General features: G+C 42.8%; 1 protein-coding gene across 1 annotated transcript in view; it reads left to right on the top strand.

The window, feature by feature from the left end:
• STX5 (syntaxin 5) overlaps positions 1-18577 on the top strand; it is a 70911-nt gene that overhangs the window by 21267 nt on the left and 31067 nt on the right. The window contains exons 5-7 of the mRNA XM_068261438.1: positions 8700-8770; positions 8872-8988; positions 17821-17877. Of these exons, the coding sequence (XP_068117539.1) occupies positions 8700-8770; positions 8872-8988; positions 17821-17877 (245 nt within the window). The remainder of the gene's footprint in view (positions 1-8699; positions 8771-8871; positions 8989-17820; positions 17878-18577) is intronic.

Raw genomic sequence — 18577 nt, 5'->3', positions numbered from 1 at the left:
TATCAGTGAGGGTTATGCTATAGAAACTGTCACTTGCATACCTGATGGTAAACTCTATCAGGCAGAGAAAGAAAAAAAGGAACACAGCCTAGTTATTTGTGTGCTTGACACTGTACATACACGTCTATCTCATGTTACCTCGGTTGTCATTTAAAGCAAAATTGTAGTTGAAGAAAAAAAAGTTTAAATAATGAATTGTGTGTATAGTATGAATAATGAATAGAACATTAGTAGCAAAGTAGAGTCTCATATTTTTATTTACAGTTATATATTTTTATAGCATTGCAACTGACTGTCACAGTTGCAGTTTTAAAACCACACTTTAAGCTGGTATCCATGTGAAGACTGTAGAAGATGGATTAGGGAAATTCCGGAGACTTGCAAACCGACAAATGCTTGTTCCCTGATTCATCTTCTGTAGTGGTTACAAAGGACAGGTGCGACGCGATCATGGTACTTTTGCACAGATGTCTATGGTGATTGAAACAATCGTTTTTAATCAGATCCAGCGTGACGGTCGTTAAAAAACAAGCGATTAGGCCCCATTCACATCTAAACGGGAATTGCACGATTCCCACTCACCGCAAACAGCTAGCGGTTTTTAAAACAGTTTAGCACATGGTTTGTTATGGCAGTGTAACTGCCCCGATCGTGGACGTTTTGCGATTAGCGATAATCGCAAACGTGTTACATGCAGCATTTTGCCGGCAATTCTTGAGCGATCGTGATTAGCATGTATAGAACCGCTAATCGCGATCACTCCCAAAACACTACACTGTCCAGTTTTGTTTTTTTTCTGCCTTAATCACGGGAAAAATCACTCCCGCAAAACTATTTTAGATGTGAACAGGGCCTTACTGTGGGTGACTCTGTCATGCAACATTGTTTAACGCAGCTTTGCTAAAAATTGCCATAAAAAGGTTGCCGTGGGTACAGGTATTTAGCTATAAAACAGCAAAAATGTTTTGTTTTTTTTACTTTCTTGCAGTAAAACCTTATCTCAAGCTGTCTTACTGTTTATTGGCTATTTAAAGTGGACCCAAACTAAAAATACAAGATTTCAGAAATAAAATCTATTTTCTAAATTATAATAATAGCAGCTTTTTTTTCAGCTGCATGATGACAAATATAAAATATTTTACATTTATTGGAGGAACCCCTCCCTTCCTTTCAAATTGCCGGGATTTTTCCGGCAAACTGGTGGAGTAGATGGTGTCTGGCAATGGAGGAATTGCTAATGGCTGCCCCCAGTATAACCCTAGCTATGAAAAGAGGAGGGTGAAAAGCATGCACTGAAATGATCATAGGTTTGAAGGAGTGTTTATTTATCTTTGTATGTGTCAGAGTGGTGCAACTAAATATTTTTAATTAAAAAAAAATGTTTGGTTTGGGTTTGCTTTAAGTGCTATAGAAAACAGCACTATATAAAGTCTCATAATGTGCAACTATGTAAAACTAACCGCACAACATGGATTAGTTGTACGACTTGTTGTTTACACTACAAGTACGCACACAATTGCTACTCAACTAAACAACCAAACCATTTAAATACTGCATGGGCACCAATAAGTCGGCATTCAAAAACAAGTTATTCAAACTACTAGTACACACATGACCAACCGGCACAATAGTTGGGCAGGTTGATCCTGCAGTTGGATTGGGCAAACCGCCTGTTATGATTTGGAAGTCTTGTCTTTCCAGCCTACACAGGCCCAACTATCATCCAACAGACCAAGTTTAGATGATAGTTGGTCGGAATAGTTGCATATGTGTACAGGTTTTTAGACAAAGTTGGTCGAATAGCTCAGTTCTTTTGCACAGATAATCTTATCTTTGATACTTATGTTCTGCTGTACCACAGATACAATTCATTATCTCATTATCTCACGTTTATTTTGCTTCAGATTTGCTTTAACTACACTTGACTCCATTGGTTGTTAATGGCGAAAAGACAAATAAGAAGTACGTTTTTTCCAGAGTAAAATGAGGCATAAATTACTTTTCTCCTATGTTGCTGTCACTTACAGTAGGTAGTAGAAATCAGACAGAAGAGACAGGTTTTTGGACTAGTCCATCTCTTAAAGTGGTCTAACACCCAGCATTTCAACCTTGCTTTAAAATATTGCTTACAGCTTAGAAACTATTATGCCAGATTTTTTTTTTTTAGCAGAAATTCACTGAATGGGTTAAACATGACATTTTAGTTTTGCATTTAGCTAGAAATCAGCATAGGTGCTGAGGTTTAGCTACAAATCTGCTGGGTGTTAGACCGCTTTAATAGGGGATTCTCAGCAAGGCTTTTATTCATTATATAGATATTCCCTAAAAAGGATTAAAATACTGATGCTGGCCAACTTTGCTGGATAATCGGAAAGGGCGAATTCCGATTCCGCGGTAAAAATTCGGAATTCCGTCAGAACGAAATTCCATAACCATTACATTCCGGCGTTTTTTTGCGGAATTAGCCGTTCCGGCGGTACAGTTTCAGTGATCTCATTTGAAACATCGTTTTTGAAACCTCGTAGGCCATGGGACCTAGTGGCTGTTCCACCAGTAATTTTTTTTTTTTCTGGAGCAGCAGGAGTTGTAGGCCATGGGACCTAGAGGTGGTTCCACGGCGGTCATTATAATTTATTTTATTTTTTTAAAGCCGGAGGAGTAGTCGGCCAAAAGCATAGGGTTAGTGAAATCAGGTCGGATGGCAGCAAAAACTGAATTTTTTTTTTTTTATTTTTTTATTTTTTTTTTTTTTAAATCTTAAAATGAAAAAATATGCGATGGTAGTGATAGGCAGCAGAGTTTGAGAGGGAGAGCCTTTGAGGCTTGAAAAACAGCACATTGTAATTTAGTCAGTGAGAGGGGCCTTGTAATTCACTGATCCATGACTTGTTCATTTTTATGAACGTTAGTATGTCCACATTGTCGGTGGACAGACGGGTCCGTTGGTCGGTGACCACCCCACCTGCAGCACTAAATACTCGCTCCGAAAGAACACTGGCGGCGGGGCATGCCAGAACCTCCAGTGCATACTGAGCAAGTTCAGGCCAGGTATCCAGCTGTTTTGTCCAATAGTCCATGGGGTAATCATTACTCTCCATATTGTCTAGAGCACTGGCCGACCCCAAGTAATCATTCACCATAAGGGCCAGCCGCTGGCGGTGGCCACTTTGTCCGCTGGTGGTGGTGCTGCTGCTAGGAGTATCTGACATTGGCTGATAAAATTCCTTCAACATACTCATCACGTTCACAGATTGGCTATTGGTGCTGCTGCTGGGAGTGGGACCACATGACTTTTGCTGAGTATGATGAGGCTTGGTAGCTTGGGCCCAGGATACAGGTGCAGGAAACGCATCTTCTACCCAACGAAGAAGGGCATCCTGGATCTGGCTCATCCTGGCGTCTGCTTGGGAGGGGGGGTATGAACTGCCACATTTTCCCCTTGCACCTGGGATCTAAGATGGCGGCCACCCACATGTCGAGCCTTGATTTTAGAGTTTTAATCCGGGGGTCAGGGGGCACTGGAGCATATGGGCAGCCATAGGGAAGAGATGTCTGGCATTAATCTCCTCTTCCTGCTCTTCCTGGCTGTCAGAACTGTCGTCATGCTCCAGCTCCACATCATCAGAATCTTCTTCCCACCCCCCCCCCGGACAATGGGCTCTTTCACAAGCTCTGCCTCCTCATCCAGGACTTGAGAATGCTCGCTCACTCACTCCCCCACTTGACTCGTCACCACCACTGTTCAGTAGGGCTAGGGCTTCTTCCCCCTGTTCGAGCAGTTTGTCAAGAGCCTTGTCCAGCATGAAGGCAAGAGGGAGCACTTCTGATATGCTGCAGTGCTCCTCACTGACCACTTTTGTTGCCTGCTCAAACGGCTCCAACACTTTGCACACCTGTGCAATCGGCTGCCACTGGTCCCCAGTAATGTAGTCCATTGGCCCTGTTCTGGAGGAAGATGTCTGAGACAGGTATAGCCTGACTGCCATTCGCTGCTCCCACAACCTCTCCAGCATGTGGAGGATGGAGTTCCACCACGTCAGACAATTGGAAATAAGCCTGTGCTGCAACAGTTTCAAGGCCGCGGTGGCGGTTGCGTAGCGACGGATGTGGGCTGACACTTTTCATGCTGAGGCCACAGCATCCTTCAACCCATCAAAAGTGCGTGAATAATTTCTGCACTACAAGTTTAAAGACGTGGGCCAAGCAAGGTAAGTGAGTGTAGTCACCTTGCGAAATGGTGGCCAACGTGTTGGCACCATTATCAGACACCACTACACCTGTCTTCAGTTTTGGGGGGTCAGCCACTGCCGAATCTGATCCTGTAAGGCTGCAAGGATTACTCATCCGGTTTGCCTGTTCTCGTCCATGGATTCCAGTTTCAGCACTGCTTGGCATCGATGGTGCTGCAGACCAGTGTAGGAGCGGGACCACTTTCTGGGAGGCTCAGCAATGGGGGACTGGTCTTGGACAGAACAGGTAGCAGAGGGAAGTAAAACGGGCCTCCCCTTCAACCCACGTGATGGCACCACCAGCTGAGATGCCCCAGTCCTTGCACCCTCCTGAGCAGCACCATGGAGGGTGACCCAATGGGCAGTAAAAATTAGTTACTTTCCCTGCCCATAACTGCTGCTCCGGCCATCCTAAAGTGAAGTGCACCTTGCCACCGACAGCGTGATCCATAGACCGGCCGACACACTCAATGTGCTGGTGAAGGGCAGGGATAGCATTCCTGGCAAAATGATGGCTGGCTATACGCCATTGTGGAGCAACACTGTTCATCAGTCTGCGGAAGGGGGCACAATCCACAAACTGGTAGGGCAGGAGCTGTTGGCCCAACAGCCTTGCCAGGAGCGCATAATTTTTCACAACAAACTGATCAGTTGCAGGGAGCATCCGCTTCCTCTGCAACATTTCTGGCACAGAGGCCTGACGTTGGAACACTGGTGACTCAGAGGAAACCAACAAGGGTGATGAGGTGCTTGCCGAGGTCTGGAGTCCTCTTCCAGCTTGGCATGCAGAGGGATTTGAACTGGAATGGGATTGAGCAGGTTGGATTGGGACAGGACGAGTAGAAAAAGAGGGGCCTGTTGCTGCTGCTTTTCCACCACCCATCTTATTGTAATTTTTTACATATTCGAACTCCCGTCTTTGGTGGTTACGCAGATGGCTTATCAGCACTGAAGTGCCAAACCCGGTGCCCGATTTGCCTGTGCTCACCGATTTACGGCACACAGAACAGACTGCTCTGGATTCATCCTCTTCGAGAACAGTCCATGATGAGGACGTGTGTGCACGTGGAGCAGTGGTGTGAGTGATGCGACCTGTTCTAGCACGTCCATGCTCAGCATTGGACTGGTGGGTACTGAGAGACTGGAAAGCACTTGCAGGCTGCTGGCCAACCGTCTGCTCTTTCTCCATGCTGCTCATGCCTGCTAGTGCCTAACCCACCAAATGGCGACCACGTTGGATCAGCCGCCTCCTCATCCAAAATATCATCCGATTCAACCAAAGCACTGGAACCCATAAACCCTTAAGTGACTCTTCTGAACCCTCCACCTGGCCACCAACCACCTCTGTAGTTGACTGGTGGTGATATTGACTGGTGACACTGGATGAAGAAAACACAGGGGCCATTTCTGTCACCACAGAACCCACCACTTCTTGGGAGCTTGGTCCCATGATCTCCTCCAATGCCTCCTCCCAATCCTTCTGCACATCTCTCTCATTGACGTAGGTGTGCTTTACTTCTGGAGGAGAGTACTGGGAGGAAGCAACCTCGTCAAGAGAAGCAGCTGCGGTCGGGTTCTGGTCATGAGGAACCTGGCGGCCACTACTGGTGCTGCTGCTACTAGCTTCAAGTCCCACAGACTGGGTGGAAGGTTCCCGATCTAAATAATTGACAACTCTCTTCGCCTGCTGCTCTGTCAAAATTTTCCTGCGTGCGAACACAGGGAAGAGATCTCTGACCAGGGGGGAGCTCTTCCTGCTGCTGCTGCTGCCGCCACCCTCAACCTGATCACGTACTTCACGTGATCCACCAACACCACCATCACTCCATTTTCTTTTAGGAGTGGCAGGAAATTGCTGCTGCTCTCGCTCCATTGTTTTGGGGCCACAAACTTTATTGGGGAAGGGGTATGAGCAACAGATAACAAAGTAAGGGGGTGAAATAAAGAAAATAAATTAAAAAGAAAAAAACTTGCACTACACTTAACTAAGCAATCCCCTAACTCACTCTGTCAAACACTAAGCCTGCGGCCTGGCTGGCTCTGTCTAACCCTCTCTTCACACAGCAACTAACACACTACACTACAATCTATCACTCAAACTAACAATCTGTCTGTTAGTCTCTCACAAATACACCTAGCTAGCTACTACTAATATAGCTCACGCCAATCTAATTCTCACACCGTCTTTAAAAATACTTTTGGTTTATATACAGTCTTTAAAAAGACTGTTTTATGTTGAAACAACTAATATGGGTCTGTCTCTCCTCTCTCTCCAACACCAGACTGAAACCCACAAGCTTTGTGACTGCACACCTCTATTATATACAAAAATGGGTGGGATAGCTGATGATAGGTAGCTGGGGAGCTGGTTGCTAATGTAGGATTGGTTGTTTTTTGTAAGACTTTAATTGGTGCAGAAATCCTGTTGGTTTCACTTTTAAGCTTCTGCCTAGGGTCTTCCTTCTGATTGGCTGAAAAAATCTGCATTCCGATGGAATTCCGAAAAGCAACTTCAGAATTACCATTTAGCACTATAGCAATTCCGTTCTGATGCGACGGAACGGAATTGCCAATTTCCAATTGGAATCTTGGAAATCTGAATTCCGCGGAATTCGGTGAGCATCCCTACTCACTACAGGTTTTTTTGTTTGTTTTTTTTTGGGCAGTTGGACAGAGCAACTGCCATTCACTAAGTGCTTTGAAAATAAATAAATCCCTGAGAATCCCCGATGAAGAGATGGACTAGTCCAAAATGTTTTTGCTTCTTTCAGATTTCTATTACCTACTGTAAGTGACAGCAACATTGGGGAAAAGTAATTTATGGCTTATTTTAGTCTGGGAAAAAATGTACTCCTTATTTGTATGCGTTTGCACATATTTTGAATGTTTTAATTTTTTTGCCATAGTGCCCCTTTAAATAAGGTAAAATCTCTTAATAGTGAACTCCAAGGAACCAGGAAAAGTAGTTCACTATATCAGAATTGGTCATACATTGTATATTTATACAGATGCATTTGCTGGGCTCTTGAGAACTGGGTTTACTATAGTGAGATGCTACTGTATTTATTTTTTTTACTGTATTCAAAGTGGAATTTGTTTACAATTATAACTGCAGTGTTGGCCACAAAAAGCTTATTTCTCTAAGGAGATGGGGACAACTTCCATGTTGCTTGCATCTCTGTACCTTTTTATGCACAAATCTCTGGATCATATGATTGCCCTTTACAAAAACTGTTTCTCTGGAACATCTGCATCAAAATGAAAATTGTAAGAGTAATGGCATAGTCCCAAGTTCAACTTTGTTAATCATGCAAAATCCAGAAGGTTAACTTTAAATGGTTTAACTTGAATCTTCCCACATACTTTGATAACTTTCAGTTTTACTGACATCTGTTGTATCTGCTGTATTTTATGTACTGTTTGGCTTCACAACTTCTCATTGGAATGAAATGGTTTTTTCTGAACTAATACAAAGTTTTGCAGTGTGATTGCAGCTTGAAATTTGCCTCACAGTTTTTGTTTTTTTTGTTTTTTTTTTTTCAGAGCCTTGTTGCAGGCCATCTACTTTCCTCCCACAGCCTAAAACCTATTGATAATGGCTTTTTTTCATAGTACATATACATATATACTCACATATAAGCCGACCCACGTATAAGGCGAGGTACCCATTTTCCCTCCGCAACCAAGAAAACGTGATTGATTCGCGTATAAGCCCCCTCCCCAGTATAGCCCTCTCCACAATAGCCAGATGTGCCCCCCTAGTACAGGTCATTCCTTCTCCCCATCGTCAGATATGCCACATGGATGGTACAGCTGAGTCTCAAGATGTCACGAGATAGTGTCATAGATATGAGACAGTGATTGCCACACAGGAAGAACACTCGATCATTGTACCACTGACGCGTTGCTTGCACGTTCCGCTCCACAAGCCAGGAGACACAGGTAGTCTTGAGCAGCGTACTCTGCACACCATGTTGCAGGGGATGCGGGGCACAGACACAGCAGGGAGCAGGTTCACTAATGCACGATCCTTAAACTCCTCTGCCAGTAACAAAACTTGCTCCACCATCTATTCTGCTCCACTGACTCGCTTATACGCCGAGAGGGTAACTTTTCAGCACATTTTTTGTGCTGAAAAATTAGGCTTATACACGAGTATATACAGTAGTTTATGGAGTGGGATGGGGTCAATACATTTTGAGCTTCTTCTCTGAGGGCAAGATTTTCATGGTTCAGCCTCTTCTGTAAAGGGATATATATATATATATATATATATATATATATATATATATATATATATATATATATATATATATATATATATATATATATATATATATATATATATATATATATATATATATATATATATATATATATATATTCTCTACATATAGTTGTGGATGACTGGTAACTCTTAGTATGTTATGTTGACTCTCCCATTTTTTTTTTTTTTTTTATATTTTTTAGTAGCTAAAAGAAAATCTCTCTTTGATGACAAAGCAGTAGAAATAGAGGAGCTAACTTATATTATTAAACAAGTAGGTGACAGATTATCGATTTTACATATCAATTTATTCTGTCTTTAAAACCTACTTTTACATGTTCTTATTTTAATCTGTAATTGTTTTTTAATACTCAGGACATAGGAAGTTTAAATCAGCAGATTGCTCAGTTACAGGCATTTGTAAGAGCACGTGGAAGTCAGAATGGGCGGCATCTACAGACTCATTCAAATACTGTGGTGGTCTCTCTTCAGGTGAGGGTGCTACTAATGATTTATGCTGTGGTACAGTAGAAGGTTCAGCAGACTTGGCTGAAAGTTTGATAGGTATATACACAGATACTCTGGAACATATGCAAATAAGTTATGACAAATATGCAACCAGTGCCTAAACTACATCTTAAATATATGGTTAAAGCTGGTAAAATCTGGAGCTGTAGGGGGTAATCATTACTTTCCGCACCTCTCGTTCACCTCTGTCCCCCGCCGCTTTTCTCTGGTCAGTCCTTTTCTCCTAAGCAATTTCGCAGACTCCAAACCCGGACATACTGTGCATGAGCAGTATGTCCGTTCTGCACCCCTGTGGCCGCGTAGTGACGTCACAGAACAGGAGCACACGTGCTCCTGTGTCCCAGCATGAGCGCCGATTGGAGATGCGGGGGGAGCGAGCGTGCTCCTGTCCTGTGACTTAACTCAGCCTCACTTACCATTGTAGAGAGATTCCTCTGGATGCTCCAGAGACTTCCACAAACCCTCCACTGCTGGCTGAGAACCCTCTTCACCTTCGCGGCCGTGCTCCCCTCAGTATTTGACTGCAGCTACACTGCACATGTGCCAGTAGGGTTAGCTCCTGCACAGTAGTACTGGAAAAGCTGTGCATGAGTGGCTCCATGCTACTGCGCAGGTCTGGGCCATACTTTGCCTCTGCACAGTGCAGCCACACTTGTACACTGAGGGGAGCGTGGCTGTAAGTGTCCATACACGACGAGCAGACCGACAATTGGAAGGTTACTCATTTATACCGTCTCAAGCAGAAGAAAATCTCCATCTCAAGCACTAGTAAAAATCCAAAACTCCATCATCATCAATATCATTATTTCGTATTTATATACCGCCATACATATATATGTGTGTGTGTATATGTATGGGCAGCACGGTGGCGTAGTGGTTAGCTATATATATATACACACACACACACACACACACACACACAACACACACACACACACACACACACACACACACACACACACACACACACACACACACACACACACACACACACACACACACACACACACACACACACACACACACACACACACACACACACACACAGTACAGCGCTGCGTAATATGTCGGCACTATATAAATACTATGTGTGTGTGTGTATATATGTGTATAGTATTTATATTGCGCCAACATCTTCCACAGTGCTGTACAGAGTATTTGGATGGATGGATAGATTCTGTTGTGTATATCTGTTTATGTGTTGTTACTTAACTTTCCCTCAGAGGAGCTCACAATCTAATCCCTACCATAGTGATATGCCTATGTATGTATCATGCAGTGCGTGTATCGTAGTCTTGGGCGAATTTTAGGGGGAAGCCAATTAACGTATCTGTAGATTTGTGCGAGGAAACCAGGGTACCCGGAGGAAACCCACGCAGACACAGGGAGAACATACAAACTTCTTGCAGATTTTGCCCTGGCTGGGATTTGAACCGGGAATCCGCCGGCTTATAAGATGTGTGACGTCGCATGCGCTTAATGCCGACAGCATGTACAGCCCTAACGGAGGAGCGGGATTCCAAAGATGGATGGGCACCTCACGGTGGGCAACATAGAACACGTAATGTATAAATGCACATGCGTGGTACATTTTATACGTTACAGGGAACAGTGCCAGGGATTTCATTGCTGTCGGCCCGATATCACTCAGCATCACCGACGCACACTCAATCGACCATGATGCCCCGACATCTGGCAGTATGCCTGATCAAAACATGCAACCAATTTCGTCCTGAAATTGGTCGCATTGTCGATTGAGCATGCTCTTGACGGCACAGATTTTCATCTGATTCGATAATCATCGCATCGGATGGTCAATCAGCCACCAAGTTGAGAGATCCCTGCCATGTACTGATGACGACCAAAAGTCTGAAACAGGCTGTCTACATGTGGGTTTGATATGGCTGTGTAAAACTTAAAGCTATAGGCTTGCTATAAACCAGCGGATCTGGATGCTTGCTTGGCTTCACAAGGGCAAAAAGGGATCATTTGCATATTCAGTAGGGCATTGTGGGTAACCACAAACGTTTACTTATAACTGAATTATTGCAAATTTCCTTCTGTTGTAAGAAGGCAATTACACCAAGTTGAGAGATGTATGGCCACCTTTTTACCGAAGATTCCAGCAAAACTTAGCTACTCCTGTTCTTATCTAAGGCCATTGTTTGAACAAGTAAACAAGGCTAAAGACAACTCTGCATATCTCCTAGACCAGGGCTTCCCCATCCTGTCCTCATGTACCACCAACGGTGCATATTTTGTGGAAAGCCTCAGAGGTAGTTAAAGCGGGATTGTCACCATAAAAATCAAATTTTAACAGCAACTTGTCTGAGTGTATTAAGTGATAAAGATGCTAATCCTGCATTCAAAACTTTCAAAACTTTTTCTGCTCTCAATCACCGCCACGTGGGCCGGAGCGGACTGCGCAGGCGCAGAACTACTGCGATTGCGCAGTCCGCTCAGGCCCACGTGGCGGTGATTGACAGCGCCGCTCACGCAGGCGCAGTACAGGCCGACCTGGAGGTCGGCCTGACGTCATCGCCGGGGATTGGGAGCAAGCCATCCCCGGGGCTGGAAGTGTTCAGCTACTATCTTTGCAAACTGCACATGTGCAGAACGCGATTGGGGACCGCACTTGTGCAGTAGTGCACTGCTGAGCCGAGTCACTGACTTCCCCGGAGTTGACAGCAGCAAAACAGAGGCGAAAGACATTGAGAAAGCTGACCGACTACAGGGGGCAAAGGCCCCAGGTAAGTAAAAATCCTTTTCTCCCATTCACCTCAGCTACACTGTAATATACTCAGGCAAAAAAACATTTCTTCCTTTTTAATTGTTTGAATGGCTATGTGCTGAACCACTGCACAGCTTTTGGTGATTTTTCTTTGTGTCCTATTCTCAGGGTAAACAAACTTTTTGGCCCTTTTTAGTCCTTTACACACTCTGATTCACCATGAGCTTGCTGGTCAATCTGTGACTCTGGGTGTTTCAAGTCCTTCCACAGTTGAAAAGGTGTTCCAGTAGCGGAATGGCCTTGGAGAAAAAGCAACACAAGCAAGGACTTCATTTCATACAAAATATAACATTTTAAACCACTTCAGAAATGCACTCTCTTTGGCAAAACAGTCCTATTTTTCTTCCCTAATATACTTCCACAATCCAAAGTGCTTGTTCAGCACTTCAGCACTTTTAACTCCCTTCTCCATCCTTCTCCTCCTTCATGCTTATCAGCTGAATAATTTCAACATATTTCACTTATAAAAATGACAAAAATCCAAAGAGGTTTTTTCCATGCAGCCCACAAATTCCATCTCCACAGCTCTCACTGACTGCCCTCCATCTGCTTTCTCTGCTCTCTGAACATTCTATCTCCTCTATAATCTTCAAATCCCATCTAAGCACCTGTTCTTTGGATTCTATTCCCTCCCATCTCATTCTGCAGCTATCCTCATCCCTTATGCCTGAACTAACATCACTACAGTACAATCTTTTTATAATAAACTCAGGTATAGTAAACTGCCTCTCCAGGTCCCAGCCAATCTCCATTATAAGTCTATGGGAGCAAAGCCTGGTATAGTAAACCCTGATATAATAAAACTTCTGTTCTAGTAAACATGTTTTTTTGGCCCCTACGTGATGCTGACTCTGGATATAGTAAAAAGTGGGTGCTGCATGTGTCTTATGTCAGTTTGAAACCCATGGTTGGCTGCTCTTGTCAGGCTGGTTGCAAGTGAGTTGATGCCTGATAACATTTGTAAAAGAAGAATGGCAACAGTGCTGGATATACAGTACTGTACAAATAAGCAGCCTGGGGAAAATTGGGTATAATGTGAAAGTAAACAAGAGGATGCAGCATTACCACTTCTACTTTGCAGTCACCGATAAGAATATTGTCACAGTCCTCCCACTGCATTTTACAAACTCCTGGGTGTCTCCTGCCTTGTTAGTGACTGACACTCCTGGAAGCATGTGGAGCGCAGTACAGGCTACTTTCACTTGTAGTGCAGATCAGAGCGGGCCTACTTTCTGCAAAACTAAGGAGACTGGAGAGGAGAGTGCTAAATGGCTGCCCCTATTCATTGACTGCTGCATTTTAAAGAGCCCTGAATACTGTACCAGCAATTTGTCTAGCTTGGCTTTGCATCCATAAGGTATACTTAACCTCCCTGGCATTATGATTATTTCTAGATTTAAGGTCTAAAAAGCCATGCAATTTTTTTTGCAAGCTTTTATACCCTAAAAACAAGAAGAAAAACCTACCTCAGAGAGGTTTGCAGCAGCTCCTGCATGAAACTCACTCAGGCACGGGATTACCACCCTGTTCTTTGGCTTTCCATCCTGAGCCTGACTGGGGATTACCGCTAAGGAGGTTAAAGGACAACTATCAAAGTTATCTAAATACCACATATATTTCCAGTAATTACTAGCAAATGGCAATCCAAAGGCTTTTTTCATCTTTTCATATTTTATATGAAGAAAATTAAATTTCTCACTTGCATCACTGACATTTCTTTGACACTGTGACATCTCACTGACATTTCTCACTGTGGGCATTACTATGGAGGACTGTGCCCAGCACATCCAGCATACAGGAACAATCTACACTGGTTCTAATACTTTGACTGGAATCTGTTCAGTGAGATTGAAAGCAGAAATATAGATTCAAATGTGTGTAAGTAATAATCAGCTGAAGCTTTGTGTTTCTGTCTGTGTGTGTCTCTCTCTGCCACGCAGTGTAAAGTAAACAGTTTATAGCCAGGTTACAGTTCAACTCTGCCTCCCCCTCCCCCCGATGCCCACACAAAATTGTTACAAAACTGCTGGTAACCATGCCTTTTTTTTCACTCTAACCACTCCATAGGAACAGCTCTTACTAAAGTGGCCAATTATCTTCTTCAGCTAAATCCAAAGGGCTTTATTCCATACTCATCCTTCTTGATCTGTCATCAGCATTTGATACTGTCGACCAAAACTTACCCCTACAGATTCTATCATCTGTAGGCATAAAGGGCCTTGCTCTCTCCTGAATATCTTCCTATCTCTCTGGAAGGTATTTCAGTCTTTTACTCAGATCACATCTCCACATCCTTTGTCTATGGGGGTACCTCAAGGCTCTGTCCTTGGCCCCCTCTTTTGCATCTACATGCACAGTCTTGGCAACTAAATCAGCTAATTTGGGTCACAATACCACTTATATGCAGAAGATACACAACTGTACTTCTCAACCCCAGACCTCCCTCCTCACATGTGTTCCTGACTGCTTGTCTTCTATATCCGCTTTCATTACTTCTAGCTCTAATTTGTACTGAACTTAGCTGCTTGTCTCATTAATCCTCTTCCTCTAAGTGAAGCTCTTTATAGGCTAACAAATAACCAGAGGAGCCTACAAAGCTCTCTACAATCTATCTCGCGCTCTCTCTCCTGTACATCTCTTCACTAGTTTCCAGATACCAACCCAATCGCAATCTCAAATCTGCAAATTACCTTTTTTTTGTCCTCTAAAATTACCTCCTTGCATTTGCTATTACCTAGAAGATTTTACACATACTTCACCTCTCCTGGAATGCACTTCCACAACACACCTCTCCAACCTTTGATATCTTTATTAAACACTTTCTTAAAACTCACCTTTTCTGACAAGCATACAGCCTTCCTTAGGTTATTCCCCCTTTGATCTAATGCCAAGTTGCACCCCTTACTGGATAACCTAAAAACGCACTGCCTCTAGGTATGATTGTTATAAATTACACTTGTAAAGAGAAAAAGATAGTTGGCACTACTGCATGAGCAAATCGGTAGTGAGAGGGACAGGCAGGGTTCACATACTTCACAAATTTGGACACCACATTAGCATGCTCTGATCCAGATAGATGCACTTGACACGAAAAGGAGGAATAGGAAGGGATCGGCACTGCAAGTGAGCGCCTCCGTAGAAGCGCATTTTTGCACGAGACGGCCATCGGGCTTTTAGTGCCCAGCACCCACAGTCATCGCACAGCTTCTATGCACTGGTATGTCTGATTTATCTCAATCTATGTATGTCACTTCACAGTGCCTCTCTTTGGAAATAAAAGCTCACTTGCAGTGCCGCTCCCCTACTCCTCCTCCTTTTCGTGTCGGTTGTTATAAACTACACCACCTCTTGTGCCCTCCCCCCTTCTTAGGTTGTAAGACCGCAAGGGCAGGGATCCCTTTTGTGTCTTGGAATTTGTTATACATTTTATCATGCTATATATATTTATCCTGCTGCTTTTGTCACTGTAATTACCAATTTGGTATTTTGTATCAATTCTGCGTTTTGTATATTGGTGTATACCATTGTCTGTATTATTATGTATCCCGTGCACCACGGAATATGTTGGCGCTTTATAAATCAATAACCGAGCCACATTAATCAATGCCATGCACTGATGAGGATCAACCAGTCTGAACCAGTTTGTTTACAAGTTGGATTATTGTGGCTTTGTACGATAAATAAGTTGACACATCATTGCATTCCAGCGGTTCTGGAGGTGTGTTTAGCTCTCAGGGACAAGAAAGTGATGATTTGCATATTTAGCAGTGATGCATTGTAGGAGACATCATATTCTCACTCCATCCTAAATAATCGCAAATACCTTCTGTTTTAAGAAGACAAACTTCTGTTTTTGTATAGTATTTTAGTAACAGAGTTTTTGGTCCTTTTTGGCCCCTCACATACTTCTAGAAGTTCTGGTTCACCATGAGCTTGCTGGGCAATCTGTGAATATGCCCGACAGTGATATAAACAGTAATTGGTGAATCTGTCAAGCTCCAATACTTCCTCACAGTACCACAAAAAGTGTTTAATTTTTGCATTTGTCTTGAAAATATGGAACAGAGCATGTGAAAAACATTTTAGCCTTCTCATCTGTAATCAAAGTAATACGTTTTTTTTGGTTTCATACAGTAACCGTAATTTTGTAATAAAGATCTAATGTAAATATGTCATGGACAAATCCAGTCACATAAATTTGACACTACAACAATCAATGTGGCCATGCTGAAATCCAGTTTCCCACAAGTATAATCTTTGTATTCATTAGGCCCTGCAATTGCTAAAAAAAACTACTATACCCAAGGCCTGTGCTTTCTTACCCTCTTTACCCCTACTTTAGCCTTTGAATGAGCATGTTGTATTCTATCTGATTGTGATTAAACAACCCCTTTGTGAGGAAAACTAAACTTGGTTTCAGAGATGTGTGCAGGAATGATCATCTACGTGATTTCATATTGCAGATTCGTGAGGAAATTCCAGTTTTGAACATGCACTATTGCTGTTGTCCATAGGTATTGGAACCCGATCCCTAGCGCAACTGTTCCTGTTGCCTAGAGCTTATACAGATACGTTTTTCTGCAACAGCCAAGCAATGCATAGTGTTCCTCACAACAGTCTGATGCAAAAGTTGAGGATGTTAGGACTAGGGTAGAGTATATGTGCATGGGTAGGATACTGGCTAATGGACAGAAAGCAAAGAGTTGTGGTCAATGCATCAGATTCAGAATGGGTGACTGTTAGCGGCGGGGTCCGTACTGGGTCCAGTACTCTTCAATTTATTTATTAATGACCTAGTAAGTAGATTAAGTAAAAAGCAATGTTGCTATTTTTGCAGATGATACACAATTGTGCAGAATCATCAACTTTCAGGATGATGGTGACATATTGCAAAAGGATCTGGATAGGATGGCTATATGGGCACAGAAACGGCAATTGAAATTCAATGTTGAAAAATGTAAAGTCATGCATTTTGGTCGTACCAATGGTCTAGCTCCATACAATGTACAGGATATAGATGGGGACATCAAATTTGGATGAGGACTTAGGAGCACTCATTGACAAGTTAAATAATCATATTCAATGCCAAACCACTGCAGCTAAAGCAAATAAAAATGTTGGGATGCATTAAAAGAGAAATAAAAACTCAGGATGCTAGCATCATAATGCCCATTTACCTCTCTAGTAAGGTCGCATCTGGAATATGGAATTCAGTTCTGGGCACCACATTACAGGAAAGGTATTGCAGTTTTAGAGCAGGTGCAGAGACGAGCAACATAATTGATTAGAGGGATAGAATGTCTCACTTACCATGAAAGGTTAGATAAACTGGGCTTATTTAGTCTTGAGAAAAGACTCCTTGGAAGAGATCTAATTAACAAGTATAAATGCATCACAGGGCAATAAAAAGCTTGGCAGATGAGCCTTTTGTCCCTAGGCTTTTGCAAAGGACTAGGGGACATGATCTGCACATGGAGGGAAACATTTTTTTTATCCATCTATTTAGGAAAGGGTTCTTTACAGTAATAGTGATGAAAATGTGGAATGTATTGCCACAGGAAGTAGTTATGGCAAATTCAATGTCTACGTTTAAGGTGGATTTGGATGCTTTTCTTGTATTGGAAAAATCTATGGCTATAATTACTAGGTAATTATTGGTCTTGTTGATCCAGGGATTTTATCTGATTGCCATCTGGATTTGGGATGGGTGTTTCTTCCTGGGGGGGAGGGAGGGGTTGACGGTGTGGTGTACAGCAGAGCAGCAACTGGTGGGTGGGGTAAGGAAGGGAAGAATACATCTAGTGGTCACAGTCGTTTAATGATCTGCTGAATCTTTATAAGCTCACTTGCTCTCTTGGCTAAGTTCCATCTAGTGTGTTTGTAGCTTAGAACCACAGTGGAACAGTCGGTAAAGACCTGTTTTTGAAAAGGCCAGTAAAGATCAAAGTCCTCTTGCTTTTCCTTGTTCTTGACATAAGTTAATGAATTTAATTTTGTCTTTCTAGTCAAAGCTGGCATCGATGTCTAATGATTTCAAATCTGTATTGGAAGTGAGAACAGAGGTGAGTTGTTGTTTTGTTTTTTGTAAACTCCCCTGCCCCCCCCCCCCCCCCCAAAAAAAATATTTTTATATAAAGGCATCAATAGCTGGAAATACCATATTATTTAGAATCAATGATCAGCCTTTTTCTCTTTCCTTTACTCAGCATAGCACCTACCATTTAAGGGGTAGTTAAGCTTGGGGCCCTTGTGCCTAACCTTAATCCCTCTTCCTACTGCCTAACCTTAATCCCCTAAACTACCCTGCTGTAAAAGCCTTGAATAGCAGTAGTGAACAGTAATTATGGTGCTCGATAGGGCGCCATTAGTACTGTTCATTGCCACTAATCGAAGCTTTTGCGGACTATGGCAGCGCTATTTTTTTTGGTGCTCATCCTGCGCCATTTTTACCTGATTCACTTTTAAGAGCTTTGAACAACTGAAACAGGACGTTCACCTAAGTGATGCTGAATATTAAACCAGTCTCCAGATCAAGCACTCCAAACGACCCCTGCGCTCCAATCCTGGTTTCCGAAGATCGTTCAACCATTCTTTATGGCCTTTATGTTCCTAATGCCCGACTCTGCTCCAAAACAATGGGATGTGTACAACTTTAAGACAAAAACAAGGAGCGCTCCATGGTGCATTAACATAAAAACTATTTATTCCGCAAATAAAAGTTATACTCACAATGTGTATGTTAAAAGTTCGCTTGTCAGCGGT

The sequence above is a fragment of the Hyperolius riggenbachi genome, chromosome 11 (genome assembly GCF_040937935.1).
Source record: "Hyperolius riggenbachi isolate aHypRig1 chromosome 11, aHypRig1.pri, whole genome shotgun sequence".
In the NCBI taxonomy this organism is placed as follows: Eukaryota; Metazoa; Chordata; class Amphibia; order Anura; family Hyperoliidae; genus Hyperolius; species Hyperolius riggenbachi.
Note: the sequence above shows the minus strand (reverse complement) of the source record. Positions and strands in the feature narration are given on the sequence as shown.